Consider the following 25,243-nt stretch of genomic DNA (forward strand, 5'->3'; position numbering starts at 1 on the left):
ATTTACGTTTTTTTAGAGACTGCTATTACCCTGTCACCAGAGGAGCAAAACGTGGCAAGGGAGTTGACTCATAAGAGAGTTGACTCATCAGTCAACGTTCCGAGCAACAAATCTCCGTTACTGTCTTTTTCACCTGACATCATAGGTGCACTGAAAAGTTTCTCAAGTGCCGCATTTATGTATGTGGTTAATGAACTCGGATCCCACAGGCTTTAAGAGTTATGCCTGGTTTGCAAAGACAAGAATTTAAGTGTTCTGAGAAGCAAAAGCGCATAAATCCTGAACACGGAGCATAAATCCTGAAGCCAGACAGCTGGGCTCAACTTGTAGCCAACCAGCTGTGTGACCTCAGCCAAGTTGCTTAACCTGTCTGTGCTTCAGTTTCCTCATCCATTGCATGAAAAACAGCAGAACCTGCCTCACAGGCTCACTGTAAGGACTCAATGAGTTAACAGATACCAAATGCTCAGGACTGTGCTTGGCACCTAAGTGCTACGTAAGTATTTGCTTTTCTCATTATTGGCACAAAAGAAATTCAGCCACCACTCACCTCTGGTATACCCGAGCCACAGGCATATGGTGCAAATACGCGCACCAGGGAGACGGCCAAAAAGGCGAACAGCAATGCCCACAGGATATACATGAGGTAATTCAGAATGTAAGCACTGGCACCCTGAACAACACACACAAAACGAGAAAGAACACGTGAGCCTTGGCAGAGCCGAGCTCCGCCCCCCCCCCCCCCCCCCCCCCCCCCCCCCGCGGGCAGCGGGAGCTTCCGGGGGCTTGCGCAGCCTCGCCTCCGGCCCTGTGTGTCCGCAGGGAGGCCAGTGCTGGTTTCTGAGCCGTTGCTATTGCGAGGGCAGGTACACACCAACCCAGTCCCAGGCGTCCCTCCGGGAGCTGTTTCCACGTGCCCTCCACCGGGGGAGATCTCCGCCTGCATGGATGCGGCGGACCGCACGCGGCTGGCGTTGTCACTCGCGCTAGAGGTCATGAAAGGCATGACGCCGAAAATTCTGCCGCGGAGCCCCTGGAAGGTTCGTCTTGTCTCGGCTGCGGTGCACCGGCCTCCCTCGGCCTTCATGAAGGCCACATCCACGCCGGGGCAAGCGGCAGAACTGTATCCCGCTGTGGTCCCGGACCCGCAGCATCAGCATCCCCAGGGCACGCGGGCGAAATGCAGACTCTCTGCCCCGGGGCTGCTGAGTCAGACACCCCGGGGGGGGGGGCGGTGAGGGGGGAGCAAAATGTGTTTCAGCGAGCTCGCCAGGCACTTTTAGAGGGAAAAACACGATCACCTCCTTCAGAATAATGCACCGAATAATAATTCCAAATTATCTGATGAATGAAGAATGCTCTCTGAACCAAACACGCAGTCTGGGGTCTTTGATGCTGAGGACCTGGTCTGCTGGGTGGAGACATTTCTCTCGGCCTCAGCTTCTTGCCACCATCTGGATTAGTCAAGTGAGGGGCCAAGGAAAGCGAGGTCACCTACAAGTCAGGCTATGGATAGGGCCACATGTGCGTCTATTAAATGCAAAACCACGTTCCAGGAGACCTGGAGGCCTTTACAATCACATATATTCAACCCTAAGCGAGAGAAATCAGACTGAGGAATACTTTTCACCCACTTAAAACCGTACTTTTTTGAGACTAAAAATAACTTCTCATTCTTGCTAACAGTGATTCTTTGAATCAAAGTATAAATCTTAGAAACGGTTGAAAAGATGGATGGCCATATTTCCCCCCCAAAAAAACGTAGTGCAAATAGGAGACAAGAAATAAAATACGGTGTCCAGCCAATTCTGCCTGCCCACTCCCATCAGCCCAAGTAGAGAATTTTTTGCAGAAGTAATGGAGGGCACTGAGAATGTGTGAGATTTCAAGACCCCTGTCTAACTTCGGAGATTGGAAGGAATTAATTTTCAATTCCACTGAGGAAGAGGTTTAGCAAAATGGCCAAGTGCACTCCACGTATCTTTCAGCTGTGGTATCGGGCAAAAAAAAAAAAAAAAAAAAAAAAAAAAAGGGTGTGGTCGCAGGGGGGGGGGAAGGGATGAAAGCACATCCATCTTCCAGAAAGACATCCTCGCGTCACCCCTCCTGTGAATCTCACTAACCTAGCTCCCCGACCCCACCTGGGTTTCTGATCTGTCCATGACCCAGAGTCACTGTAAGCGCCACTGAATTCAGTTACAAGTTAACCTTCTTCCCAAATGAAGACTTTTGGACAGATGTGAAGCTCTAAGCGCCGTGAAGGCAAGTGCCGGTCTGTAGTTCACCGGGACACTCCTATCACAGAAGGCCCAGAAACATCCTCCGCAATGCACTCCTAAAATGCACTGGAAGACGAGTACTTAAACCATACTGAGATGGCACATCACACCTGCTAGGATGGCTAGACTCGAATCCAGACAATCACAAGTGCTGACGAGGAGGTGGACCAACAGAAACCCTCACACGCAGTTGGTAGGGTTGGAACATGGCAAAATCACTCCGGAAAATATTCCTCAAAAGGCTTAACACAGAGTTGCCATAGGACCCAGCAATTCCCCGACTAAGTCTAGACCCAAGAGAGATGAAAAATATGCCCACACAAAAACTTGTGTACAAACGTTCAAAACAAAATCATTCCTAACAGCGCAAGAGCGAGAGCAGCCCGTGTTCCTCAACTACGGAGTGGATAAATGTGGTCTAGCCATACAATGAAACAGGATTCAGCCACGAAAAGGAAGGGAATGCCAATTTATGCTACAACATGAATGAACCTAAAAAAAAAAGGATGCTGAGTGAAAGAAGTGGGACACCAAAGTCCACATCGTGTGGGATTCCACTTGGAGACACAGAGATCAGGGGTTGCTTAGGGCTGGTGGGTTGGGAGGAGTGGGGAGTGGCTGCTAACGGGTACAAGGTTTCTTTTGGGATGGTGAAGGTGTTCTAAAATTGTACTGTGGTGATGGTAGCACAACTCTGTGAATCTTCTACAAGCTAGTGCTCTGTACACTTTAAATTGGAGAACCATACAGAATGTGAATCATATCTCATAAAGCTCATATTGTGTTTTACAAAAGAAAAGATAACTTATCAGAAGGTATAAAAAGCAACCCTGCTTCTTCAGCACAGTCAGCAAACCACTGTCGGTAAGAGAAACAAGACTTTTATGAACATATACATATATCGTGCATGTGAATCAGTAGGGAAAGCTTTTCCAGCTCTAGTTGGCACATCAGAGCTGGAAGAAGCCAAGTCACACTGGGACTGAGCCAAGGACAGTTATCAGAACAAACACTGGAAGGACAGAACAGACCCTGGAAGGAAGCCCAGACAGGCACAGAAGGCCCAGTGGTGTTGCAAAGCACCCATGAAATGGCGGGCACCGCCAGCCAGGACCCCAGAAACCCACCTCCGACTGATTCACCAGCAGCTCCGACCATTTCTGCCACAGGGGACACTTGTCCCTGTCCTCAAAAGTGGTCTCGTTGGAAGTCCAGCAGCACTGCTCGTGGCTGTACCAGAAGGCAGACAGGCAGACCCCCTCCTTCAAGTCGGTCATCCAGTCGACGGCGAGATCGATGACCCCAGCCAAGGTGCCTGGAAGAAGCAGCAAGAACCACTCAGAGGAACCATCCTGTGATGAGGCAGGAGAACACAGGGCCCGGGGGCCGACGCGGGAGCCCAGCAGCCAGGCGCGCCGAGCCGGAGGCCGGTGCGGGGGCGACCTCACTGCTGAAGGGCCACGGAGAGGTCTCCTGAGCACTTCCGCTGTGGGCAAGGCCGTGCCAGCCCCGTGAGAAACAGAGGCCAAGGGTAGGTGGTGCCCGGGTGGCTTAAATCCAGCAGGAGCGACAGACATGCAGGGCTTAAGTCATCACAAGCCACTGGGGCCAAGCAGCTTTTAGAATTGACCCCTTCCAAATTCTAGAAACAGGGTACACAGGGCCTATAAATGAGGTAACCCCCTCAGTGGCTTTTGGGGCCTGATGCTGGGATCACAAACATTAATATTTCTCAGGCAAACCTGACAATTCAGACAAAAGGGAGGCATAAGGACTATAATAGCCTCATCATTTAAGTAACATTTTGCCACCAAATTTGGAAAATCCCACTTATCAGAACTTTCTGGATTTTTTTAAATCATGGATAAGGGATTGTGGATCTATATAAGTAAGTAACTACTTTAAAGGCGGGTAGAAGTGAGATAAATAAGTGTGTGCAGTGGCCCACAGAAGGCTCCCTTGGATCTCTTTCTAGAATAACCCATTCCAGAGTCTTTTAGGGAGGCAGGGAACACTTTCAGGCTACTAAATTTTTCAAACTTTTACTGGATCCTTATAACAACATCAATTCTCCATCTGCATCTGCACACCTGCACCAGGGCTTACCCGTCCCTGCTCTCCTGTTACATCAAAAGCTGCCCACTGTTCTTGGGAGAACGCCTGAATCCTTAGCAGGTGGCAGACTCGAAGAGCTGGCCCCTCATACCCTTTCCCACCTCATCTCTTTCCATCACTAACTGCCCCCATCCCACCCACACCACGTTCCTGGAGCGCACCAGGCTCTCCTTTCTACACCACCTCAACCAGCACTGTCCTTCCCAGACCTGCCAACCTCCTATTTATCTTCCAGATTCAATATTGACATCACCTCCTCTGAGAAGCCTCTCCTGATTTCCTAAGTCTGGGCTAGATGTCCCTCCCAGGCATTCCCCCATCATCATACCTCTCACATCCTAATCACATGAGTGTGTGTGTGTGTGTGTGTGTGTGTGTGTGTGTGTACAGTGTCTGATCCATAAGTGCGGGGGGGGGTGGAGATCCTGTTGTGTGGTTTGTACGCCAAGTAGGGGTCAGGCCAGATGTCCAGACTCTGTGTCCACTCTAAGTGGGCAAGGGCCACCTGCCTTGTCCACTGTTGTGTCTGTGTTGGGTACGTGGCAGGAACTTTATATCCATAAATCCATAAATGAATGAAAATCAGAAAACCCAGGTCCATCCATTTACTCAAGGGGTAGTTACTAAGCACCGAGTTCCTATGTGCCAGTCCCTGTTCCATGCCCCAGGGATATGGCAGGGAACAAAGCCGACTCAGCTCCCAGTCTTCATGGACGTGCACATCGGCGGGGGTGGGGGGGTGGACAGGACACTGGACAACGTAAGTAAATCAGGGCTCTGTGAGAAGACAGTTAAGTGCTAGGGAGCACATTACAGCATGTGACAAAGGTGCAGCCCCTTTGGAGAACAGCCTGGCAGTCCCTCAAACAGTTAACCACAGAGCTGCCATCTGACCCAGCAATTCCACTCCGAGAGACGTGAAGACACACGCCTGTGCGAAGACTTGCACACGAATGCTCACGGCAGCACTGTTCACGGCAGCCAAAAAGTGGAAACAGCCCATAGGCCCATATTGCTGAACGGAGAAATCGAATGTGGTCCAGCCACACAATGGAATAGTATTTGACAACAAAAAAGAACGGAGCACTGATGCCTGCTCCAGGACAAACCCCAGAAACAGGACGCCGAGTGAAGAAAGCTGACCACAAGACTACATACTGGAGGATTCCACTTATACAAAATGTCCAGAATAGGCAAATATGCAGACACACAGAGTTCGATGAGCAGCTTCCTGGGGCTGGGAGGTGGCTGGGGGCAGCCGGGCTTGATAGCTAAGGGGTATGGAGGTCCTCTGGGGGCTGACAAGAATGTTCTAAAATGGAGTGTGGTGATGGTTTTACAACTCTGAATATGCTAGAAACCGCAGCACTGTATGCTTTGACAAGGTGAACTGTATGGAATGTGAATTATATCTTAATAAAGCTTTTACACAGACACACACAGACACACACACACACACACACACAGACACACACACACACACACACAGACACACACACACACACAGACACACACACACACACACACACACACACACACTGGGGCAAGGGGGATGAAGCTGCGAGAGGAAGAGGTGACTTTTAGAAAAGGTGGTCAGGGAATGCCTCAAGTGTTGTAAGACATTTGAACAAAGACCTAAAGAAGGGGCGCCTGGGTGGCTCAGCTGGTTGGGCAGCTGCCTTCGGCTCGGGTCATGATCCTGGAGGTCCTGGGATCGAGTCCCGCATCGGGCTCCCTGCTCGGCGGGGAGCCTGCTTCTCTCTCTGACCCTCCCCCACCTCAGGCTCTCTCTCATTCTCTCTCTCTCAAATAAATAAATAAAATCTTTAAAAACAAAAACACAAAGACCTAAAGAAGGCGAGGGTGGGGTCCTGTAGATATCCAAGGGCGAGACCCGATGATCATCCCAGATTTCGTTTGCAATCAGCTCATCCCTCCCCCAGTCTTCTGGGCTGACTTGCCCGACAGCGCCGCGTGGCTCGGCTTCGGTCGGTGGAACAACAGCGACACCCAGTGGGGACTCCCGATAAGCGCCCCGCAGAGGAGCCGCCGCTTGGGCCTCTCCATCATGGGAGTCAAAATAAAATGTCCAGGGTGTCGCTGAGGAGAGAGGACTGGCCAGGCAGGGGGACCCCCTGAGTCCTCCCGCACTGTGAGAACAACTGGGGAAGAGAAAAGTGAAGGGGACACAATTTGCTGGCTTTAGCCAGCACACTTTAGCCACCTTCACTGCCAGTGTCATCCCCTTCTCACCTTCCTCCTGTATTCCTCTGGGGGGGGGGTCCACAGAGCACCCTTCGGCGGGGGTGCTCAACCCTGGCTGCGCAGTAGGATCACAGGTGGAGGGGGCTGGGAGAAAGGAGGGGGGCTTTACCCAATGCTAGGGCACCATCTCCGGGGATACCACTGACTTGAAGCCCAGGCAGCCAAATTTTTTGCTTCCATTCCCCAGGTGATTCTTCCTGAAAGAACTGGAGGAAATTGGGTTGACAAGGAAACCAACTGGTCAATACCAGATTTGTTCAAGAGAGCCCAGTCCGGCTCTTACGTTAGTCAATAAATCCATGCTGTGCTGTCTGCTCTGGCGAGACGCTAGAACATCTATTCCAGATTTCTGCATTCCCTCTCTTTACTTCTCCTGCCTAGAAGCCAAGAATAATGATACGGTATACAGTTTCTTAAATCTATTCTAAATAAAGACATCAAAATTCACAGAAAATTCCTCCCCTGCCCACTTACAAAGGTGTTGGTGGAAGCAGTCAAACAAATTCGTGGCAAAACACCATATAGGCATGAAATCGGATTCCCTGCCAACACTGCTGCTGGTCTATACCCGGGCTGCCCCTGGGAACAGAAGGCTAAAACTGGGGACATGGGAGGACAGCCACCGTGAGTAGAGGGAAAGGATCCCCCCTTCAGCGCCGGCTGCCCTCGCTGGCAACCAAGCCCCTCCCACGACTGTGTACGGGATAAAGGAAGGAATGCCCAGAAATCTAAACCCTCTGTAATCACACAATTTGTATCTATGCCCCGTTAGTATTCTGTCTTTCTTACAGCATTTCCTATATTCTGCCTTTATGACAGCCATTTGCTGATCAATCCTACAACCGCAACTATTATGTTACTACAGGTAGGTGATTTTTATTAAGGGAATTGCTGTTAGTGTGCTCAGATTTTTTTTTAATCTTAGACATTAGCCTTCAGAGCCTCCTAAAAGGAAATAATGTCTCAGGACAGAATTTCCATGGAGAGCTGGTACATCTGATATTAGAAGGGCAGGTTTCCCCACCAGATACGCCTCCATTCACTCTGGAAAACATCGACTACTTGCAAGCATGATGCTGGGATTATAAAAATGGAGGATGCAGAGTCCCTGAGGGTCAGAACAACGCACGGGCTGGACATATTTGCCCTGGGGCCTACCTCAGGCCCTACAGGTGTCTCGGATTATTCTGAGTATCCTAGGATGTGTACGATTCACTCCAGGGTCCGCCAGTACTGGTAAAGACCACTCTCAAATGGCACTTTATTATTAGAGATCAAAGCGTTCCCATACTTGCTTGCCTTCTACGTAACCCAGTACTACAGAATGCAAACTATGTGCTTTCGATAAAATCCAGTATGGCCATAAACCTGGGTGCCGTGCAGACACGGCCCTCTAATTACAGCTTTTTTCCAATGACCGCATCTGGGCCCATGCCTTGGGGGTCTTGCCTTATTGATGATACGCTTTATGTTAAGTGTATGGTCGTGTAGTTTGCTCTGAGGCATTTCAAGTAATAAATCGCTTGCACGGGGGTAAAAGAGAACCAGTCCATTTTCAGAACACCAGCCTGAACAGGAAGAGTTGGTGCTCTGGGGCTCGGCGGCACCTCCAGCCCCGGCCCCGGGGGCGGGGGGGTACTGCATGCGCCCCTCCACGTACCCGCCAGCAGGCCGATGAGCAGCATCACCACCCAGCCTGACCAGGCATCCAGCAAACTCTTGATGAACTCCCATATGGACTCCTTGCTTTTGCTGGTTATCTAGAAACAGAGACACAGTAGTTGATTCGGGATACATTTTCCTATTCACGCTTCCTTCCCTGAAACCGTTTCCTCCGGGAAATGGGGTGAGTGAGAAAACAAATGTAATTAAGCGACTAAATTGCCACTTTCGTCACCTTACCCGCTACCCGGTGCAATGACAAAACGGGCTTTCGGGTTCACGCAGCTGCAGAGATGCCATCGTAGCCACCAAAGACTTAGAATCCCCCCCAAATTCACTTAATTAAAAAAAACTTCCTCAGTGTGATTTGAACTTTGAGGATTCAGAAGCCACTCTGAAGGGAGACAGCCATTCGTCGTCACCATTTTAAATGAGAATTACCACTTTAACCCTCACCTTAGGGCCTGCTCACAAAAGAAGCTCTTCAACAGAGTTCATTTCCTTCTTTTGTTTTCAAGGTCAAAGGTTAGCAGCAAGACCTCTGAATGGGCTAGCCCGGGTCACCTTCAGCAGGCGGGTGAACGCGTCCGAACACACTGTTCCGACGCCATTCCTCCCTGAGCTCCTTAGAGCATTTTCTGGAAAGATTTTTGACTCTGCGGGTCAGCTGGCCTCTGTCCCAACTACGCAGCTCTGCTACGGGGGCACAGAAGGAGCCATGGGGAACGTGCACGTGAACGGGCACGGCTGTGTTCCCCGGACACTCTCCTTAGCAGAGCAGGTGCCAGGCTGGACTGCGCTCGTGGGTCAGAGTTCAGCAAGCTCCGCTCCGGGCCGGAGGCTGCCCCCTCTGCCACTGTCCTCCACACCGGAGCCAGGAGGCTGGCTCATCTTCCGGACTCCCTACCCCACTCCTGCCAACTTGCGGGAAATGATGGGACCCAGCGGCGCCCCAGACGTCACTCCCCGTCCCGCTCGGAAGGTGCTCTCCCCGAGGCCGCCGACAGTCCCCAGGCTGCGGGGCTGCCTCCTACTTTACCTCTCCACGGAGAGTAACCTGGCTGGCCGCCCCGGCCTCACCACTCTCTCCTCCTCTGGCTCGCGACCACTTTGCCCGTTGCCCTCCTTCACCTCTCTCCCCGCCTCTCCCAGCTGTCTGTCACAGGCGCCCCGCCGACCTCCCACTGCACCTGCTAAATCTCGGCAGGGCCCGGAGTTCCAACCCCCCCCTTACTTCTCCCTCTCCGTGCACACCCAGGCCACCTCGGCCACTTCTCAAGCTTCGGCGCCCACTCACGTGCTGGGGCCTCCTCCTTCGGCACCGCAGCCCTGACCGCACCCTTGAACTACAGAGTTCTCGCCGCCTGCCAACCACCCCCAGCTGCAGGCTGGGTAAACAGCTCGAAGCCAAAGTGGCTGAGACAGAACTCACCGGCCTCCCCCTCAAATCTGTTGTTCCCCTTTCCTTCCCTCTTGCCAACAAGGGCATCGCCCCCTTCTAACCGCGGCCCGGGCCTCATCCTGGACTCCACTCCCTGCCTACCCCCAATACCCCACCCCAAATCCTGTCAGGGGCTCCTCTGAATAACTCTTGACCCCGAGCCTCTCTCCATCTGCACTTCGCTGCCTTTCGTCAGACCTTCTTCCTCTTTTCTCCTGATTTCCAAGCTTCCTGTTTCTCCCTCTGCAATGCATTTTTCTTGTATTCTGTGACCATGAAGATGAAACCCAAACCCACCTTCATGGCCTACTTGGTCATTGCCGGGGTGGCCCCCTGCCCATGTCCTCCCGTCCTGTGAGCCTTCCCCCAGGCCAGAGAGCTCCCGAACCACCTACTGTGCAGTGTTCTCTCATGCCTTGGTGACTTAAAAAAGGGCCCCTCTTGATTTTAGAATCTTTTCCCCTTTCTCCACCTAGCAAACTCCTAGTCAACCTACCTTTCAAGGCCCAACTGAAATGTCACCGTCTCTAAAAAACCCTTCCCTAACCATCCCTCCTGAATGTTCCCACAGCACTTCTACCGAACTTTATGGTGGCCACTAAAATAGAGATTGATCGCCAACTAGCTGCCGGGCACTGTGGTACGTGCTTCCATACACAGGCAACTCAACTCACTCAATCTTTAGATATAATGGCCTCCACCCTTAGAGAGGAGAAACCAGGGTCTAGAAATGGCGCCCCAAAAGTCACCCGGCCTAAAGGCATCAAGGGCAGGATGTACCTGATTTGTCTGCTTCTGGAGTCCCCTCATCGCCCTCCACACCGTTCCTCCGTATGACGCAGCCTCCCACCCAACGCACGTAATCTCGTTATTACCTGTCCACATCTCTGCCTCTCTTGCTAGCCCTTCTCTCCTTCAGAATCCCGCCCAGGAGGTGACATGTGACCTACCCCTACCTCAGCAACTGCCCCACCAAAACACGGCCCAGCCACCTGAAGGGAGCCCCTTCGACATGTCTTTATGAATGCCACCTACCTTCCTGTGTCTGTCGGTGTCCCGGGACTTTTCCCGCAGCCAGTCGATGGTGTGGAAGTCCTCATACGTCCCCACATCAGGGAATGGCTCATCGAGGAAATCCATCAGGTTTCCAGAGCCGCTCATCGCTCCTGCATTGACCATGCTAGTTACACCTGGGAGAGAAAGCCTGGGATGAAAACCATCACTCAGGATTATCTGCAGAGACACGGCAGAACAAGCCACAGGTAGTACTTTCTTATGCAAGAAAGAATTGCTCCCGCACAGGTACCTCTGCCCTAATGAAATATAGATACAGCCCGTCTTAGTCCTTTCAGGCTGCTCTGACGGAGTACCGTACACTGGGCGGCTTAGAAACAACGAAAATGCGTTTCTCACGGTCCTAGAAACTGGAAGTCCAAGATCAAGGCGCTGCAGGGTCGGAGTCCGGTGAAGACCCCCATCCTGGTTCACGGGCAGCCATCTCTTCACGGTGTCATCACATACCGGGAACAACAGTGGAGCTCTCCGGGGTCTCTTTTATAAGGACACTAATCCCACCGATGAGGACTCAGCTCTCATGGCCTGATCACGGCCCAAGGGCCGCACCTCCTAACCACCGCCCCGTCGAGGCTTAGGTTCCAACACGTGAATTTTGGGGAGACACCAACCTTCGGTCTGTAGCACAGTCAAGTTTTGTTATTTGCAGCCGCCTCGTTCTATAGAGTCCCCATGAACACCGAATTAGCGGCTACCAAAGCAATGTCCCTAAGTGATACGCAGGGCTGGGTTCCTACAAGCCTCTGATCACGTTTTTGTAAGCCAGGCAATATACAACCCTGCTTTTTTGTGGTTCTGTTTTAAGACATCTTCTTGAATATATACTGCTGATTCATTTCCACTGAGGTCACGGCCGCAGCGCTGCAACTCATACCCAAATGAAGCTTATCTGCCCAACGGCTTCTCTCTACAAGGCGCACTGCAGCCTTCTTGCGTGTGGAAACACCAGGGGCGCTCCAGCCCTGCGTTTTGGGCCCACGACAAACAGCAAATTACCAATAAAAAAAAAAAGGCACAAAAATGTGAAAAACATGGCACTAAACAATCTGTACAAAGGACACTTGCTTATAGTCGGAGAGCTGAAGTAAGATGGCAGAGCCAGGAGGGTGCCTTTCGGGCGACTCAGACTTTTTGCCACTCTGCACACGCACATGTCTGTGACTAACCAGGAGAGCACCGCATGTATCAATTTGGGGTTACGAGTACGTCTTGGTGAGTAGACAAATGCACAAATGCAGAACCACAAAGTAAGATTGACCACACAAATTTCTGAAAAACCTCAAGTTCTGCAAAAGCAAGGCATCAAAACGAGAGGGCCAGAGGGGCAAACAGGGTCGAGGCCTACCACTCCAAATCCAATCACTGCAACCGAACCAATAACTGGTTCTCTTGTGAGATAAAGTGCACCACTCAGGCAGGCGGCCTACGTGTCATCACTGAGGATATTCAAACCCTACAGCTAGAGCAGAGTGAAATGCTGGCCAGGCATTAACCCACTGGTGGAAGCCAAGACAATCCGCAGAGGGCAGAGGCCCTGTGTAGGGGCTGCAGGGTGGAGGCGGGGAGGGGGGCCCCTGGAGACGGACAAGGCATAGACGACAACCTACCACATGACCCGTGCTATGGTCTGAATGTGTGTGCGCCCCAGAAACTCGTATGTTGAAATCCCATCCCCCTGTGTGATGATGTTAGGAAGTGGGGCCTTTGGGAGGTGACTAGGTCAAGCAGCCCTCGGGAATGGGATTAGGTGTCCTTATAAAAGAGACCCCAGAGAGCTTCCTCACCCCTTCCATCGTGTGAGGACACAACGAGAAGTCTCTGACGGAGGAGAGGGCCCCCACCCAACCGTGCTGCCCTCCCCCCGCCCCGGTGTCAGACTTCCAGCCTCCAGAACTGTAAGAAATGAATGTCTCTTGTGTAGAAGCCCCCCAGTCTGTGGGATTTGATCATAGCGGCGCAAACAGACTAAGACAAGCCAAGAGCCATGCCCGGCTAGCAGCACACCGCCCTGGGCAAGGGAGCCGTGGATACAGGCGCTCACTTTTAATTTTTCTTAAAATACAGTCAAAAGGGCTCCTGCTGCCAGGACAGTAGCCAAGCTGAGAGTTTCTCCTTTTCCTAAGATAACAATTCCACTCCCACTCTCCTGGCTCCCTGGGTCTGGAAAACAACCGCAAATAAACCAAGACACCTTCCATGTTATACCACCATCAGAGCCTGATTTACAGATCACATAGGAGCTAATTTGAGATGAAGAAAATGCTTTGCAGCAGGACCAATGCTCCCCACCAGTTAGCAGGAAAAAAATAATACACTCTCACAAAGACAAGAAGTTGGAATAAGCACTAAATAAAAATTACTTTGGCAAAGAGCATGGAAATTTGAATTATAGGACAAGACCCACAAAAGTGCTGGAGTAGATGGTTAAAGAGGGGAAGGGTAGTTATAAAGATATTTGAGCATAGGCTTCTCTCATTGCTTTATGTATTTTTATATCTGGAGGACTCAACCACGACCTGATGAAACTGCATTTTAATCAAATTGAAAAGTCGCTATGGGCAAAGTGGGGTAATCACCTTACAAGCAATAAAGTGGTGATAGTGAGTGATTTATTGACCGTCTGTGCAACTCGGCTGCTTTAAAACTTTAAAAGTTTGAGGTTTGAGCCATGCCAAGCTGAAAACTATACCTGTTGATGAGTACCCAGGGAAGAATCATGTTGCATAAGTCAGTAGCAACCAATAATAAAGGGGAAGGAGTAAAATTAGAAAGCAAAGATTTCGTTCTCATTTCTACAAAAACAAGGTGGTAACAGTTTTGTATTATATGCGGTACAGAAAATCTCTGATGGGAAAAATAAGGGAGCTGACTGTTGACCCACAATGGGCAGCCCTCGTGAGAAAAACCAAGCCAGCAGATAGAAGAGCAGCATAGACTTGGACATTCTATGAAAAGGGAGTTCACGTTACCTGAAAGGTAACCAAATCTCTAGTCAAGCAACAACTCCAGGAAATAATGGTTGAATCAAAAAGTCACTCTCGGGAACAATTAACATCTTTGAATTTTGATGGAGCATGTCATGGTCGTGACAATTAGACACATAATTGGTAAAGGAAAATAAACAAGATCTAACTTGTAGATCTAATCAGGGGCTTTCCTGGGAGCCCAGAAGGAGGTGCTGAGGTCACTTCTGATGCCCAGACCCTCCTGGGAGAAGTGTAAGAAGAGGGCATCCAGGTTAGAAAAATGGAAAGAGGGGCGCCTGGGTGGCTCAGTCGTTGAGCGTCTGCCTTCGGCTCGGGTCATGATCCCGGGGTCCTGGGATCGAGCCCCGCATCGGGCTCCCTGCTCCGCGGGAAGCCTGCTTCTCCCTCTCCCGTTCCCCCTGCTCGTGTTCCCTCTCTCGCTGTGTCTCTCTCTGTCAAATAAATAAATAAAATCTTAAAAGAAAGAAAAAGAAAAATGGAAAGAATTCTATCTGGAATCCATTTGGGAGATGTGGATGGATAAGGAATGAGAATCCAGCCAAACACGGGAGTGACAAGGGGTGAACTCCAAGGACTTGCTGAGAAATAAACTTAACCTAGATAAGTTCATCATGGAACAAGGAACAACCCCAAATGGATACAAATAGTCATTTGTACCTTAGCAAGGAGCCCTTGCTCCTCTCAGTCTGTTTTTATTTCTTCACTCCAATAAGAGCACTTTTGCTGACAGATGACACCCATGCTTCTGGCCTCAAGGCCTTGGTTCCAGGAAGGACAACATCCTAGAACCTGGATCGGAGATCCCTACTTGGTCTGGATTGTCCAGGTCAGGGCTCAGCAAACTGCAGCTTGTGGGCCAAATCTGGCCTGCTGCCTGGTTCTGTAAATAAAGTTTTAGTGGAATACAGCCATGCCCAGGCATTTATATATTGTCTACGGCTGCTTTTCACATGACAAGAACAGAGTTGAGGAGTTATAACAAAGACTATATGGCCCCCCAAGCCTGAAATGTTTACTATTTTGACCATTTACAGAGAACATTTGCTGATCCCTGATCCATGCAGTGGACCGATTACAAAAATGGCCATATTTTCTACCCGTCCCTGGATCTACCGCATTTTCAGTGGGACTTCCCAGGTCTTCCTCATTAAGAGGCAAGAGTCTATTTCTCCACCCACTGAATCTGGACTTTCCTGTGACACGCAGCAGAAGTGACTAGCATGCATGTGCGAGTCTAGATCCCAAGAGGTGATGCAGCCTCTGCTGGCTGGTCTGTTGGTGGTGGTGGTGTTTTTTTTGGGGGGGGGGGCGCTCTGCCTCTGCCATGAGAAGCCTAGGCTAGAATGCTGGAAGATGAGAGACCACATGGCATGGAATGGAGCTGGATCAGCTCAGCTAAGGCCATCCCAGGTCACCTAGGCCCAGCCAGGCACAGGTTCCTGAGTGAGCCCAGCCAAGATCAGCCGAGTTTGGCCCAATCAAATCACCCAGCCCACCCACAGACTGTGAGAAAAATAACTGGTTATTGTTTCAGGCCGTTGGGTTTTTTGAAGGGGTTGTCATGTAACAGTGTTCAGCACTGTTGCTTGGGCTCCGGAGGGAGAGGAGCAATGAAGACAGGTAAGTGAGCTGGGGCACCGTGGTCGGACTTCCGGGAGGAGGAGAGGAACAACGACGGAGGATACAACTGCCAACAGAAATGGGATGGAATCAGATTTCATGCTGGAGGCGCCTGGCCCGACAAAGTAACACCCGTCCCACCCAACCGTACGTACCTACAAAGGGAATCTGGAAGACACACTGCGCACCTAGATCTTTTATCCAATCCTTTCAGGCAAGAAAGTATCTATCGGTTTGGTCTTGCAGTATGACGGCTCCAAGAGGCCGGGGTCCAAGGGTTCACCAGCGGATGATAACCACAGACCCTGTCCGGTAAAGCTCACTTCACCCAGCGCCCGATGAACACAGCACGCATTAACTGTGAGAGTATCAGTGATGTGATTTATGACTTTGATACTGAAAACAACTCTAGATGGCTTGGCTCACCCTCAAAACAGGGATCTGTGCCATTTAAAGGAAATCTGGACTTTGCATAGTCGGATATTGGCAATAAAAAAAACGGTTTCTAGAAGATGAACGAAAGCAGGAAATCACCCAGATCAAGGTAAAGAAGGACAGGTTCTAAGTCTGATCAAGGCCACGCTGAATACAGAGCACCCCAGCTAGACTAGTAAGGATCACCAGCATGTCAGGCAGAGGAAACTCATTCGTCTGAGCGTGCTGTGTCCTCTACCTAGAACAGCTCTCCTGTCCCGACAGGAAAGCTCCTATTCACCCTCCAGCATTCTCCTCTGTTTCGCACTCTCTGTGCCACATGCATGAATTTCCCCAGAGAGAACTGGGAGCTTCCTCCTTGGCAATCAAAAACATTCTCTTTTTCTCTCGTGTTTTTAAATGGTTGGTAGTTAACAAAATAATAACACAAGATCCACCGTCTTAACAAATTTTCAGGGTACGGCCAAGGTACCCCGTGCAGAAGGTTGTACAGCAGATCTCTAGAAGTTTTTCGTCTTCCCTCACTGAGACTTTATACACACCGAACCAAGACTCCCCGTTTCTGCTCCGCCCCCCCCCCCCCCGCCCAGCCCCCCGGGAGCCACTGCTACCTTCTGCTTCTATGAGTTCGGCCCCTTGAGACGCCTCATACAAATGAAATGATGCAGTGCGTCTTTCTGTGACCGGCTTATTTCACTCCGCGTAACGTCCTCCAGATCCATCCGTGTTGCTGCCTACGGCAGGACTTCCGCCTCAGAGTCCAGTGTGTGTACACGTCCGTTTTCTCCGTCCACTCGTCAGCTGGTGGGCATTCAGGTGGCCTACTTGTCTCTGTCGTTCTGCCAGTGGAGCACGATGCTTCTGCGGCTAGGTAAGGGGCACAGGCCTGCTGGTAGCTCTGGCACCTCGGACAGGGGTCTGGGAGGGAGCCGATGCCCAATAATGCGACCCACTGCCTGTTTTGGTAAATCAAGTGTCAGGGGCACACGGCCAAGTGCCTTCGGTCACGCCGCGCCTAGGGCTGCTTGGGGCTCCCACGGCCCAAGGGAGGGACTGCGACACGGGCTGGGAGGCCCACAGGGTGGAAAATCCTGCCCACCCGGCCCCTCCCTCGAAACACGAGCTAAGGCCTGAATGGCAGCTAAGTTACCACAAGGGGACGGGCAGGGGAAAGGGGGCCGGGACAGGAGCGGTCTCTACCGCGCCCGCCCTGGCAGCCCATCTCCTGGCCCTCAGCCCGTGGCCACCGGCCCTCACCGGACTGGAGAGGCTCTGCGTCTTTTCATCTGAGTTCGGATTTTCTGTTCCATCTGCCCAAGTCATCTGGGAATTAGCTAATAGGGAAGCTGGCAAATAAGACAACATGGTCTGATTTGGGAGAGGAATACTGGCAGAAAAACTGTCAGTGTTTTTTTGTATGGCGCATGAGCTAAGAATGTAAGACAAAAGCTGGAAATAAAAGATTCCATTTATATAAAGTTCATAAACAGGCAACACTAATCTGTGGTGTGAAGGTCTGGGTAGTGGTTACCTTTTGGGGTGGGGTACGGCCTCCTGGGAGGAGCCAGAAAGGGCTTCTGGGGGCCAGTCGCATCCTGTTCCTTGACCTGGGTGCTGGTTACAGAGGGGAGCTCCCTTGGCAAAAATTCATGGAGCTGTACACTTGTGATTTTTGCATTTTTATAGGTAGATATTTACTTCCATAAAAAGCTCAGCTAAGAAAAGGGATTTCAGTCTGGCAGCACCTCAAAAGGTTAAACACGGAGTTTCCACGTGAAGCAGCAATTCCACTTGCAGGCTTAGACCCAAGGGAACTGAAAACATGTCCGCACAGAGACTTACACACAAATGATCAGAGCAGCATTATTCCCACTAGCCAAAATGTGAAAACAACCCAAATGCCATCAACTGATGAACAGGCTAGACCCCAAAAATGCAACTAAAGGACCTCACCAGCAACATTTCAACCTGGAAGCTTTGGGAAAATTGAAAAGGTAGTTTCTAACACTAACGTAAGTGCAAGTGCGCGCACACACACACACACCTGGAGGTTTCTGTATCCTACAATCAGAAGTTTCTCCAACTAATTAGCTATCCTAATGCTTCAAGACTGCAGACGCCCTTGGCTCGTGAATAAAGATATGATCATACCACAGCTCTTAACAAAGTGTCACAAGATACCACACAAAAAGCTTAGGACCCAAGGAAGAAAGGATCTAAGAATATGGAGTTCAGAGCCAGATCCTGGTCAGACGGCACCCAAAAGAAAAACAAACAAACAAAAAAACCTCAGAAAAGCTTCACTTCCTACATCTTTGCCAGAAGTTCCAGAAGTCATCCCACGCAGCCACTACGAAGCCCCTTTTCTTGCAGCCCTTTTGCACTGGCCGCTACTGTAACGGCCACCAGGCTGGGGGCCCCCGGTCAGGGAGGCTGCTTTGCCAGCCGTCCTTCTGCCCAGGTGCCCTGGAGTGTCCGGGAAGGTCCTGTGGGTCCAGGACACACATGCGGGGACTGCCTCCTCCTTCCCCCATCTCTCTTCAACGTGTAAGTCCCACCTGCCCTCCAAGAGAGGGCAGGACCCCTCCCCCACCCTGGCCGGCCTCACCGGCGGTCCTTCCCTCGGCCTCCTGTAGCCGGAAATCCTGCCTCAGGTTCTGGAAACCTCGTACGTCCAGAGCCCACGGCTCTGGCTCCCTGCTCTGAGCGACTGGAGGGCCACTCCCTCTCTAACCCACGGCCACTCCTCTGTCACCTTCGGTGGCTTCTCTTCTTCTCCCCACACTCTGGCTCAAGTGCTTCCCAAAATGTGCCTGCAGTGGATGAGTCACCTCGGTGCAAGGCCTGCGTTACCGTGATCACCGGCATGACCAGCTAACCTCACTCCTTCCTGGTCTCGTCTCTCCTCCGAGGGCGGCCAGGCCAGCTCCTCGCCCGCACTCGGTTCTCTGACGGGGGGGGGGGGGGGATCCAGAAGCTTAAGCCGAATGAAGATACCGTCCACCCGGCTGCCTTCTTTCTGAGCCAGGATCTCTGTGCACACAACACCACGACACACTTACGGAATGTAATCCAATACAAATGCACTCTAGCTTCAGATTACACAACACAGCCTGGTTCTCTTACTTCGCTCACGTGGACAGAGCAAGAAAAGGGTTTTTGCCATGAAATTTGAAGCTGTAGCACACATTTGTTTATCTGCCATTTCTGCTGCTCTGAATTCAAAGACTAAAAGAGGAAGTTTAAAATACAACAAATGGGGGTGCCCGGGTGGCTCAGTCCATAAAGCGTCCGACTCGTGATGCTGGCTTAGGTCATGATCTCAGGGTCCTGATCTCCTGGGTCGTGGGATCCAGCCCCCCAACCAGCCCCAGCGTTGGTGCTGGGCTCTGCCTCAGCACGTAGTCTGCTTGAAATTCTCTCCCTCTGCCTCTTCCACCACTTCCACGCCTGCACGTGAGCGCTCTCTCCCTCTCTCTAAAATAAATAAATATTTTTAAAAAATAATTTCAAAATAAAACGGGGCGCCTGGGTGGCTCAGTCATTAAGCACCTGCCTTCAGCTCAGGTCATGATCCCGGGGTCCTGGGATCGAGCCCCGCGTCGGGCTCCCTGCTCAGCAGGAAGCCTGCTTCTCCCTCTCCCACTCCCTCTGCTTGTGTTCCCTCTCTCACTGTGTCTCTCTCTAGTCAAATAAATAAAATCTTTAAAAATATATAAATAAATAACTAAATAAATAAAAATAAAACATAACAAATGTACCGGGATTTTCTGTCCCCACAATACACACACACACACACACACACACACACACACACACACACACACACTCTTTCCCATCCAGCCAACAGGCAGACACAGAAAGGCAGTATCCATCAGTGGCTCTCCCTGTGCCTCCAGGCCCAGCGATTGGCCTGCACAGAGTTCCTGCCACACCCGAAGGAAGTTATAGGGAAGCCTTGACTTTGGTCTCTTCGCCCAGTTATAAAACCACCACATGACCACATGCACATGAACTGCCCTATACATGTGGCTTTGCTGTCCTCACCCAATTTCTAGAACAACTACTGTATCTGATGCTGCCAGCACCCCACCCACATTCCTCAAAACCTTCCAGTAAGCTCCAGCTTATTTCCAACTGGATCTCTATGCCTGAATGCGTTATTAGGAGCAGGTATTAACTGATGACTCTCAGGAACTGGTGTATAAATATCCCCACTCCCTTACCCCCTGAATGGAGTCATTTCAAGGCATGTGTTTTATAAGGCAGAAAAAATTGACCACTGCAGGCCTGAGCCTGCTCTCCTTAGAAAGGCCTGCGGGCAAGGTTGGCCCTTGGCTAGCAGGTGGGAACTTGCATTTCAAGAGGGTTCCCACCAGTCCCAGAACTGATGAGAATGGCTCAGTGTGCCTACACTGGTTGTCCAAATAATGTTATTGATGCTGAACTCCTGCTTTCTTTCTAAGAGACTGGAATTTTGATAATGAGCCAGACAGAGGGTGCCTATAGGACCAACCTCCAATAAAACTCATGGGTACTGAGACTCTAACGAGCTTGCCTTTTCCCTTTGCTGATTGTGCCCTATATGCCTTACTATAATAAATCATAGCCAGGAAGACAACTGTATGCTGTCCTGTGAGTACTCCTAGTTGAACCCAGAGATGATCTTGGGGAGCCGGGACACAGCAAGCTCTGTTTCCTAGAGTTTGCAAAGCGTAGCGTTGGCCTCCAGTCACCTATTGGGTGAGCTGCATTACCAGCCCAGCCTCTACTGGCTGCCTTCTTTTCCGGGTCACACCTCCCCACGCCCCTCCCAGGAGACCCTGCGCCTCCCACAAAGCTCCCTGCACTGGGATCCTTGTCTCCGGGGCCACTTCTGAGAGAATCCAAATGAAGGCAGCATGGCATTTTCTACTGCATCAACCAGCAATGCCTTTGCCTCTGTGAAACCCATGAGTGAGGTTTTTATGGCTCTGTACAAACGGGCAAAACCTTCACGACCTGGGGCTAAGCGAGGAGTTCTCAGAAATGACACCAAAAATATAATCCATAAAAGAAAAAACGGACAAATTATACCGATGGGCAAAGTCAAACTTCCCATCCATGTAAGAATTCAGAAAAACTCCCAGATACACTCAATTGATTGCAACAGATGAACAGTCCACCAACACAGGGGGTCCAGGCTGGGCTGCGGACTCTAGCAATTCTGGGACAAGCTGAGCATCGAAACGGCCTGTCCTACGCTCCTGCACAGAACACTGGTGGCCGATCACTGCCTAGACCGGAGATACACAAATTGCAGTGTGCGTCAGCATGACCAGCGGGGCTGGCCAGGGCCCACCCCCCTACTTTCAGCTTCAGCAGGTCTGGGGTGGGGCCCAGGGATCTGCATTTCTAACAAGCTCCCAGGGAGGCTGACTGATGCTGCTGGCCCACAGATTGTACTTGGAGAACCACCCGCCCCGTCACCTTTGGTCCCCTCCTATTCTCCCGCTCTCCTGCATGCCCTGCATCCTTCCCATTGTGTCTTAATCACTAAAATTTTTAGTATCAATCTTATTTATCAATAGCATTTTGTTGGAATAATTACTTACAAGCTTGCTTCCTCCCCTACCGGATTGTGAGTTCCTTGGGGTCAGAGGCCTGTTACTCACCCTTATTTATTATCTGGACATTGACAAGTGTTTGCTGAGGCCCGCTCTGCAGTAATCCACTAAACCTAAAAAAGCTTAGCCAATCACCATACACTATCTCTGTTCTAAAGAAACCATTACTAATACTACAATCCATCGATAGATAGAAACTCTATGGAACAATCAATGCGTATTGCCATTTAAAAAAAGAAAAAGATTGTATTTATTTATTTGACAGAGAGAGAGAGAGCCCAAGCAGGGGCAGCGGCAGGCAGAGGGAGAGGGAGAAGCAGACTCCCCACCGAGCAGGGAGCCCGACGCGGGGCTCCATCCTAGGATCTCGGGACCATGACCCGAGCTGAAGACAGACGCTTAACTGACTGAGCCCACCCAGGCGCCCCCAGTTAAATGCTTTTAACATCACTGCACAGACATGCTCAAAAATACACACAAGAGAGATTTTATCTGTGCATACACTTCGGACGAAAAGAATATATAAACCAAGCTGAAGTCACTACACATGTAAAATGCGAGTGGCTTTAAAACGTTTCTTTGACTATATGTCACCTTTCACACGCACCATCCCACAGTTTTATGATTTATAACAACGCAAGTCTGAAGAGCATGACGAGCTTTCCCTACTAGGTTTGTAGGTTTTTCTCCTAACTGCTCGATTCGTCTTGATTTTCCTTTATTATTTTTCACACGTGGAAAAAGTTGAGCTGACAAATATGTAGACAGATCTCCTCCCCCAGTGCAGCTGCCCCGTGGCCTGGCTGATGCCCAACCACAGGCATTTGACACCGAATCCCTGGGGCCTGGGGAGCGGACTTTGAACCCAGTGTAGTGGCTAAAAGCACCACGAGCGGAGCCGACCCTTCCTTTAGGCAAACCCTTCCTCGCCATTCTTATCCAAGTGGAGGAGGTGATAGGGACATGGGTTGAAAACTCCCTTTAAACTCTCTCAAGACGTTTCTCTGGAATAAATTTTGATTAGCTGGCCAGGACATTTGCTATAGCCGTTCCAGTTCTTTTTTTTTTTTTAATAAAGATTTTTATTTATTTGACAGAGAGAGACACAGCGAGACAGGGAACACAAGCAGGGGGAGCGGGAGAGGGAGAAGCAGGCTTCCCGCGGAGCAGGGAGCCCGATGCGGAGCTCGGTCCCAGCACCCCGGGATCATGACCTGAGCCGAAGGCAGACGCTTAACGACTGGGCCACCCAGGCGCCCTGTAGCCATTCCAGTTCTACACAAAGATTTCAACTATTAGACTACAATCCCAGACACAAGAAGCTCAGCAAACCCCAAGCCGCAGAAGTAAATAAAAAAGCAAACCAGACCACACCAAGGCATATCATATTCAAATTGTTAAGACCAGTGAAAAGGAGGGTATCCTAAAAGCAGCAAAAGAAACAAGACACCCGGTACAGAGAAAACTCTTCAGCTACATCCAACTGTGAGGCCGAACAACGTAGCGCTACACGCACTGAACAAGGATGAAGCTTGCAACCCTAACGTCGCACGAAAGCCAGACATGAAGGGATACACACAAGTCCACTAATATAAAGTTCCAACGAGCACAACGAATCTGTAGTAGCAGATGCCCTTGGGCTGGGAAGTGACGAAGAAGGGGACCTGCAGGTGGCTTCTGGGGACTGGTCATGTTCCAGTTCTTTTGGGCCCTGGGTACCCAGGTGTGTTCACTGGGTGAAAACTCAGCAAGCTGTGCATTTCGGCTCTACACACTTTTCTGCACATGTATTTCAGGGCAAACTTTACTGAAGGGCAACAAGAATTGAGTCACACTGCCTCACTTTACCGAAGGTAGACCTGTAGTTGGCACGCTACGACACTTCCTTGATGTGCCGGTGATGTACCTTCTTTTCTCTTGAAATATCTATCACATCAGCTCTTACAAAAATGACCTCCCACCGAAATAATTCACGTGAAAAGTCTGAACCATCTGACAAAGCAAAGGCCCTGGGGTTGGGCCGACCCGCCGTGCAGCGGGCAGAGGATATGGGCTCCACGCTGCATGGACAGGTCAGGATACGTTTCCCCCGCGCACGAGGTAAAGGGGAGATGGCCACATCCTTCATCGGCAAATGCCGGGTGCTCGCAGTGACAGCCAGACGTCCAATCCCCACTGGCATCTGGGGGTTATTGCACGAAGTCTCCAGGCGATGCAGATGAATACGGGCATATACATTGTGGAAAACGAAAAAAACCAACACACTCAAACTCATCATCAACACCCCCCAACTTACAATGAATACACCTAAACCTTGCATGAAGCTCACCGGATAGAGGGTGGGAGAGGGGGAAGAAGGGAGGGACAGAGGGAGAGAGACCACAGCACGAACAAAGAGGGAGCAATGAGAGAAGGGTGGAGCTTCAGAAGGGGCAAGAGGGAGGCGGCCACAGCCTGGGGGCTGACCCAAGGAGCGGCCAGCGCTAGGCCCCCTCCCACAGAAGTTTGGGTTCTTACCATTGTATCCGCTCTCCAGTGCTGGGAAACAAATTACCCCAGAGCTTAGCAGCTTCAAACAATAAACACGTATGATTTTTCCAGTTTCTGTGGGTCAGAAATTCAGAAGCAGCTTGACTGGGTCCTTCTTTTTTTTTTTTTTTTTTTTAAGATTTTATTCATTATTTGAGAGAGAGAGAGAGAGAACACGAGCAGGGGAGCGAGGCAGAGGGAGAGGGAGAAGCAGACTCCCCATTGAGCAGGGCTCCATCCCAGGACCCTGGGATCATGACCTGAGCCGAAGGCAGACGCTTCACCGACCGAGCCCCCCCGGGCGCCCCTGGTTGGGTCCTTCTGGCTGCAGCCGATGGAATCAAGAGGACACACTCACAAGCTGGCCCGCGGACGGGGCTAGCAAGTCCGTGCTCGCTGCTGCTGGGAAGCCTCAGGGCCGCTCCCTCCTGCAGCTCGGCAAGACTGCTAGAGCGTCCTTAGGACGGGGCAGCTGGCTTCCTCCAAAGCAGCTGATCCGAGGGAGCAAGGAGGAGGCAGTAGAGTGCCCTGTGACCCACAGCCGTGGAAGGCCTCCGGCGTCACTGGGACGGTCCCCTGCTGGCCGCACAGGTCAGCCCCGAGTGACCAGAGTGGGAGGAGACCGCATGCGGGCCTGAGCACCAGGACACGGGGTCACTGGGGCCCACTTTGGAGGCTGGCTCCCACACCAGTCAAAGCTTTTCATCCTGGGCTCCCGGGTGGCTCAGTCGGTTGGGCGACTGCCTTCGGCTCAGGTCATGATCCCGGGGTCCCGGGATCGAGTCCCGCATCGGGCTCCCTGCTCAGCGGGGAGTCTGCTTCTCCCTCTGACCCTCCCCCCTCTCATGTGCGCTCTCTCTCTCTCTCTCTCTCAAATAAATAAATAAAATCTTAAAAAAAAAAAAAAGCTTTTCATCTCACCTCTCCACCTTGCCTGAAACCACACCAATTTCAAATTCATTTGAGATCACGGACTCTCGCTTTTTTAAAACGCAGACACCTTTAGATGAGGGGCCATGATTCATTCGCTCCTTCCAGCCGATCCTCCAGACTGGGTTCCCCAGAGGCACTGACAGAGGAGCCCCCTGGTGGCCATGTGGCAAGGGGCCAAGGGCCACAGGTCCAATGAGAGTCCCAAAGAGAAGGAAGCTCAGAGCCAAAGGACAGGCAGAAAGACTGAAAATTAACCTTTGCCTGGAGCCAAAAGAGACAGGGGAGGGCCTCCTCCCC

The 25,243-nt window shown here is 51.0% G+C and overlaps 1 protein-coding gene across 6 annotated transcripts in view; it reads right to left on the reverse strand.

Moving 5' to 3' along the window:
* The window catches only part of CLCN4 (chloride voltage-gated channel 4), a 63,564-nt gene that overhangs the window by 25,929 nt on the left and 12,392 nt on the right, over positions 1-25,243 (reverse strand). For 2 of the 6 annotated variants that reach the window (XM_025857726.2, XM_025857725.2), the window contains 4 exons: positions 10,798-10,952; positions 8,320-8,419; positions 3,407-3,594; positions 551-673 (listed from right to left, as the gene is read on the reverse strand). In XM_025857726.2, coding sequence (XP_025713511.1) covers positions 551-673; positions 3,407-3,594; positions 8,320-8,419; positions 10,798-10,941 — 555 coding nt within the window. In that variant the 5' untranslated portion in view covers positions 10,942-10,952. Of the gene's footprint in view, positions 1-550; positions 674-874; positions 1,441-3,406; positions 3,595-8,319; positions 8,420-10,797; positions 10,953-11,068; positions 11,441-14,480; positions 15,511-15,598; positions 15,749-16,489; positions 16,964-18,486; positions 18,812-25,243 lie in introns of those variants that run through there. The other 4 variants (XM_025857733.2, XM_025857732.2, XM_025857727.2 and 1 more) reach the window with 4 other exon arrangements.

Source organism: Callorhinus ursinus, unplaced genomic scaffold (genome assembly GCF_003265705.2).
Source record: "Callorhinus ursinus isolate GAN/ISIS: 27379988/994484 unplaced genomic scaffold, GSC_fseal_2.0 scaffold16, whole genome shotgun sequence".
NCBI lineage: Eukaryota > Metazoa > Chordata > Mammalia > Carnivora > Otariidae > Callorhinus > Callorhinus ursinus.